Here is a 6,000-nt window from a genome sequence, read left to right as displayed (position 1 = left end):
TAAGTTCTTTTTCATCTTGAACATATGTTAGGATTTGTACCCTTAATTATAAATAAGACATCATCGAGAGGAGAGGCTCACACTTGAGTTCTCCTTGTGTGGCATGAAACCCTCTAGCTCATACTGTATTCTTGCTCTCCTTCTAACTTCTTCTTTCTCTCTTTCTTTCTTCTTCTTCTTCTTTGTACTTCTTCTTCACCTTAAGTCCAGCTCTTTCAAGCATAAAACCTAGAATTTAACATATTCTTTGAGGTCATAACATGTGGTAGAGGTAAGTCTTCATTTCTTGAGATCGCAAAACATGGCAGAGTTGAGTCTTCATTCATTAAGATGGCGACACGTGGTATTCGATGATGTATCGAAAGACGTAGACATTGTTATGTTGTGTGAACTCTCAATAGTGCCACATGTCATTTATGAGCTAACTCTACTTATGTGGAGCTTACATGATATCTAAGTAGTTTTTTCCCTAATTTGATTTTGGTGGTGGCCCAGTACAAACGACTTCATCTGATCATCAATCGAGCTTCAATCTTGATAGTCGATCTAGATTTTGATCAAAAGTATGATTTTGGAAATTGATGGACTATTTGACTGAATCTCCATGCTTTGATAGTTGGAAGCTTCAAATTTGACTTTCGGTCAATGGGTGATTAAGTTCCTTCGATTTGGGCCATTGATCGGTGTCGACTATCTAAACCGTTAATCAGGTGTTTAATTTTGACAATCAAATTTTCCAATGCCTACACTTACAATTTTCAATTAGAACAAACAAACCTTTGATGATTTTTTAAGGAAAAAAACAAATAAGTAAAATGAGGAGAAGATTTTGACCACCATTCCTTTTTTCTCTAAATCATTCTTTTTATACTTAGTTTTCAGCATTGGAGGAGGCCAACGCCAAGGGGGGATGGACAATAGAGGGACACTGTGTTGGTTCGCTACAGTGGTTCAAACTCGTTGTCGATGTTGCTTTTGCTGCTCGAGTTTCTGTACTGTCGAATCACCAAAACGGAGCCCTGTGTTATGAAATCTGAAGAAGCTAATAGATCTCCAATTGGCCCTAGCTCTGGACACTCTTCCCACTCACTCATTCCTTCAGTCAATTGTGGCAAACTTTGTCCACCCTTGCCCACTATATACAGAGAATAGAAGCCCTCTAAGGCGCTCAATGCATTTACAGTCTCTACACTATTTCTGGCGTACTTCTCCTGGTAGGAGATCAAGCCCCGAGTCACATACCTGCAGGAAACCATATTGTAAATCGTTATAGATCCTACGTTTTTTTACAAAACTCAGAAGCATGTGGTAGAGTTTCCTGAAGTTACCTGTCGGAGAAAGAGGAGAGAAAGGCGGCATCAGCGTCCCCCTCCGTGTCGTGTCCGGGAATGGCCATGAGCACCTCGTCGTTTTTGTTGGACTCAAATACTACTCCCTCTTCGGACTCGTCCGTCAGAGGGAGGAATCTCAGCAGCGTCATGCTCACTGCAGAGTGTTCGGCGATCCTCGCCGCATAGGAAGTCGCCTCTCGATCGTCCGGCCCGCCGAAGAAGATGACTACTACGTTAAGAGTGACGTCCAACGCCGACGCGTGGGTCTTCCAGTTCAGTCGCCGGTCAACCAAAATGCCGACCGTGCACCGCACGCGTCGTAGCACCTTGAGGTTGGCAGTTTGATAGCCTGCTTCGGTCACTTCCATGGATCCGTCCAGGCGCTGATGCTTGTGGAAAGGGAGGATGATGATGGAGCCCCGTGTGTCCTCCACCAAGCTGCACACGTCCAAGTGCATGTCGTCGAAGGAGGAGCATATGATGCGGTGGTTGACTGAAATGCCCGATTGGCGGATGAAGGAGTCAACGGTATCGGTGATAATGCGGCCGTCCTCGCCGCCGAGGTCGTCTTCCTCGTCCTCATCCTCGGGGCGCTGCTGGTAGAGGAGGTTGGTGGTGGCTTTCTCGGTCAGCTCGACAAGATGGAGAGTGTTGACGGTGATAAGCGCCCCCCGGTCGGGGCCGGAGGAAGCCTCGATGAGGCTGAGGAGGCTTGTGATGTGGTTGGCGTTGTAGACACAGACGAGCAACCGGAGGCCGCCATCCGGGCGGTTCTCCTCCAGTGCAAGATGGTCGACTTGAAGAGCCTTCTTCCGACTATGGATAAGCCATGTTACCACCGGACCAGTGATGACGGTGCACAAAACCACCGTCGTCAGTATCGCAACATGACTCTTTGCTGTCCATAGCTGCGATTTTCAAAGTGAATCACACAGACTCAGGAGTTTTAAAAGAAATTTTGATAATCTATATGTAAATTAAAAGTATAAAGGTTATGAAGAATAAGAAAGACGAACAAACCCCTTTTGAGTGGGAAGATGAGAGGATGATGATATGGACGTGGCCTTTGACGTTGAGCAAGAAGCTGAGCACGAGACCCTCTGCAAGTGTCAGCTTGAGGTAGGTGGCAGCGGCAAGGGTGCCGACGAGCTTGCCCAGGGTGCTTAAACCCACGACGGCGAAAACCAGCAAGGACATGCGGGAGTCGCTTAAAACTCTGAAATTGGCATGAAATCCTGTATACCCAAAATAGACAGGAAGAACGACGTTGTGGACAGGCCCAACGAGCTGCTGCAACAGCGTCCGCCGAGCTTTACCTTCCCTGGGGAAAGTCAGTCCCAAGATGAACCAGCTGGTCATCCCATTAAAGCCAAGCAGGTCGAGAGTAGAGGATGTGGCCCAGAGGACCACGAGTAGCCAGAGGATTTCAGTGAATTTCAAGGTTTTGCGGTTGGGGTGGAGGTTGTTCATTTTTCGGACCATCCAAGGAAGGAGAAAGGTCATGGCGACCATGATGAAGACGCCGATAGAGAAGGATACTATGAACGATTTGATTTCGTATCGTATTATCTGAGATGTGGCGACGGCGAAGACGAAGAAGCAGGTTAGGTCGTTTAAGAGAGCAGAGGAGACGGCGAGCCGCCCGAGGTCAGAAAGGCCGAACCTCAACTCCGCGCACATGCGAATGAGGATGGGAGAGGCAGTGTTTGATAGGAGCAAGGAGAGGAAGATAAACAGCTTATCCTTTTCCGCAGTGGCTCCGCCGAGGGTGTACAGAGGTTGGAGGAAAATCAAGGCGAGCAGCACGCATGAGAACATGCCACTGTAGGCTACCACGGCAGCCTCCCGCTTTGTCTTCCACAGGTAGCCCACGTCGAGCTCCAGGCCGACGAGGAACATGAAGACGCCCCGCCCGATCGTGCCAATGGCGAGCAGGTAAGGCTTCGGATCTCTGGGGAAGAAGAAGTGGGTCACAAAGCTATCTCGCGACCAAAACGTTGGGCCCAAAACAACTCCTGCCTGAGCAAATCAAAGTCTCGATAACAAACAAAACCCTTGAGAGAAAAGAGGCCCAAGACGATCTAGATCTGAAATAATCAAGGCAAGAGAGAGAGAGAGAGAGAGAAGTATATCGAGGTGAGATCAGTCTACTCACAAGAATCTGAGAGATAACGCGGGGCTGGCCTGCGTATTTGAGAATCCGATGTAAGAAACTTCCGATCCACAAAAGGAAGAATCCTTCAACGCAGATGCTGATCAACGCTTCGGTGCTCCTGCTTAACATACCATTTCCCATTGGGTCGCATGACGCCGGCAAATCTTTACCGTGCTCCATCTCCTCCTGCAGCTTCTATCAAACAAGATTCGTATCAGTAAAGCCAAGGTCGAAGAGGAAGGAAGGTGACGTACAGACGTCGTCTTCCTTGCTCTTTCCCTTGAGCAATCTTCCGGAATCCCTTGCCGCACTTTCCTGTCTATCCTTACATGGCTGCCTTCACTTTGTTCCGGTGCAAGTCTTCGGATTTTAACTAACAAGCTTTGGGTGGACAGCCGTCTTTCTCGATCCTCCGTAATTTTTGGAAAATTCCTCAAAAGAATGGAGATTGATCAACTTGGTCAAATCAAATGGTCCAAACCGCGTCAAACAATTTGGAAGTAATGAGACTGTCGTAGACAAAAAACAAGGGAGACAAAATCACAGCAAAGGCAGGTTGAATCAAATTCACCTGGAAGAGGAATGGATCATTATTTGCCCAAATAAGAAAGTTCACCAATTGACATGAACAATTCAATCAATTTAACTACTTAATTACTTAAACTGACTTGGTCAAAAATTACATCCCCCGTCCTTCTCACTAACTTTCTTATTTCTTATTTCTTATTTCTAAATAACTACATAATACACAACAATCTGTTAAACTTGCGGTGTATATACCTAAATATGATTCAAATAGTTAAGAACCATCGGAACTTTCAAATTTCAATTATATGAAATAATCATATATCTTATATCACATACTTATTAACAAAAAAATAAAATGATCTTTCTATTTGTTTTGGTTGTTGGCCTAGGTGGCTTCTCAAGAGGGGATGAATTGAAAAATTCCAATTAAAAATGACTTGTGCATCTAATTAAAAATTCATGCATGAAAGCAATTCAAAAGAAAAAAAATAACATGCACACACCATAAGGACAAATAGATTTTTTTTTATCAATGTTTCCTTAGTGGTAGTACCACCCAAGAACCCTTGGAAAAATTTCACTATGTACTCTAATAGCTGGAAGTTTACAAAAGAGATTTCGGCTCTCTTTGGCCATGTGTAGCTCAATACAAGAAATTTTCACAATGCCAATCTCCCCAAGATATTATTGCTAGATTCTAGCTCTAGCTAGACCTTTCTATATAAATTAATAAGTTCTAGATGAATATTTCACGAATACATTAAAATAAAGGGAAAAAGTTATACCCTTACTTGAAGAGATGCTCCTCGAGATATTCAAGTTGTCGGCTTCTTTATAGCTCACTGTGAAATGATCAAAGAGCTTGTACTATGATGAATGTAAGGATGATTGACAAAGAATAAGAATTTTAAAGTGTGACTTTCTCTCTTTCTCACTAAAGCACTTTTGATGGAAATTTGCAAGATAAAGGATAGTGACTTGAAGATATGCCAATAAATACTCATTCACTCCTTTACTCACGGTTTGGTGGGAAATTTATAATTTTTCCAACTCAAAATAGCCATTATTTTCACATTTTTAAAAATCAGCAGTTTGATTGATCGATCACTATAAAGTGACTAATTGATCAATCGATCATAATGGCTATTTTTCTATCAGACAGTGACTTATTGATCAATGGATTGATTGATCTATATGTTACCATTGGTCCAGAAAAGTTAAGTTGATAGATCATTACCGGTGGTTGATTGATCAATCGAGATTCCATTTGGCTTTGTATTACAAGTATGATCGATCAATGTATTTTCCTATGATCGATCATGTTTTGTCCTTTATTGGCAAGGTTCTAATTGATCAATCAATCAAGTAGGATGATCAATCATTCCATGTGAAATTGGCTTATCTGAACACTAATGATCTATCAATCCAAGTAGGATGATTGATCATGCGTTATAGCATGAAATGGCCATGTCCTGGATGATCGATCAATCGACTATGGTTGATCGATAATGCTTTATATTTTTGGTCTGCATAGTATCTAGATGATCGATCATTACTAGTGGTTGATCAATCATTCCAATGCTAGTTTAAACGTGTAACTTTTTAAAGCATGAAATTTTTTCTTTAAATGTTCTAACATGTTCTAAATGATGTTTAAGATGATTCTAAACAAGTCTATATGCAATTTTTAACCTAAACCTCCGATTTCACAAATGTACTTAACGAAAGGGAGTTTAGAATGCTTTCTTACAAAAGTGACTAAGTTTAGATATTTATTTATAGTATTTGAACTCTAGTCTTCTCGTTGCCTTATTTCTTGTAGGTGGTTCTTCAAGAGATGTTCTTCAATTGTGTTTGAGGTCTTGACTTATGGCTTTGATGTTTCAGACCTTGAGATGCTTTAATTCTTGAAGATGAAGTATCTGAGATACTTGAATTTTCAAGTTGTTAGTTCAATTAAATTTTGTTATCATCAAAAGCAATGTG

The 6,000-nt window shown here is 42.4% G+C and overlaps 1 protein-coding gene across 1 annotated transcript; it reads right to left on the bottom strand.

The window, feature by feature from the left end:
* Nucleotides 1–941: 941 nt before the first annotated feature.
* Nucleotides 942–3,666, bottom strand: LOC137943551 (cation/H(+) antiporter 1-like). The gene is made up of 4 exons (XM_068789039.1): nt 3,487–3,666; nt 2,352–3,350; nt 1,329–2,239; nt 942–1,242 (listed from the first exon to the last, which is right to left on the bottom strand). The coding sequence occupies exons 1-4, from the start codon at nt 3,664–3,666 to the stop codon at nt 942–944; spliced, it is 2,391 nt and encodes a 796-aa protein (XP_068645140.1).
* Nucleotides 3,667–6,000: the final 2,334 nt, after the last annotated feature.

This window comes from Aristolochia californica, unplaced genomic scaffold (genome assembly GCF_029961685.1).
Source record: "Aristolochia californica isolate CCGP_79_NKW_82.1479 unplaced genomic scaffold, dmAriCali1.0.hap1 SCAF_11, whole genome shotgun sequence".
Taxonomy (NCBI): domain Eukaryota; kingdom Viridiplantae; phylum Streptophyta; class Magnoliopsida; order Piperales; family Aristolochiaceae; genus Aristolochia; species Aristolochia californica.
This window is presented reverse-complemented; position numbering and strand designations above follow the sequence as displayed.

Bases quoted from the DNA above. Each gene is read 5' to 3' on its own strand.
- LOC137943551 (XM_068789039.1), bottom strand. From the start codon at position 3,666: ATGGAGCACGGTAAAGATTTGCCGGCGTCATGCGACCCAATGGGAAAT. The intron at 3,351-3,486 runs GTGAGTAGACTG...TGATTTGCTCAG, and splicing joins GCGTTATCTCTCAGATTCTT to GCAGGAGTTGTTTTGGGCCC. The intron at 1,243-1,328 runs GTAACTTCAGGA...GGTTTCCTGCAG, and splicing joins CTCTCCTCTTTCTCCGACAG to GTATGTGACTCGGGGCTTGA.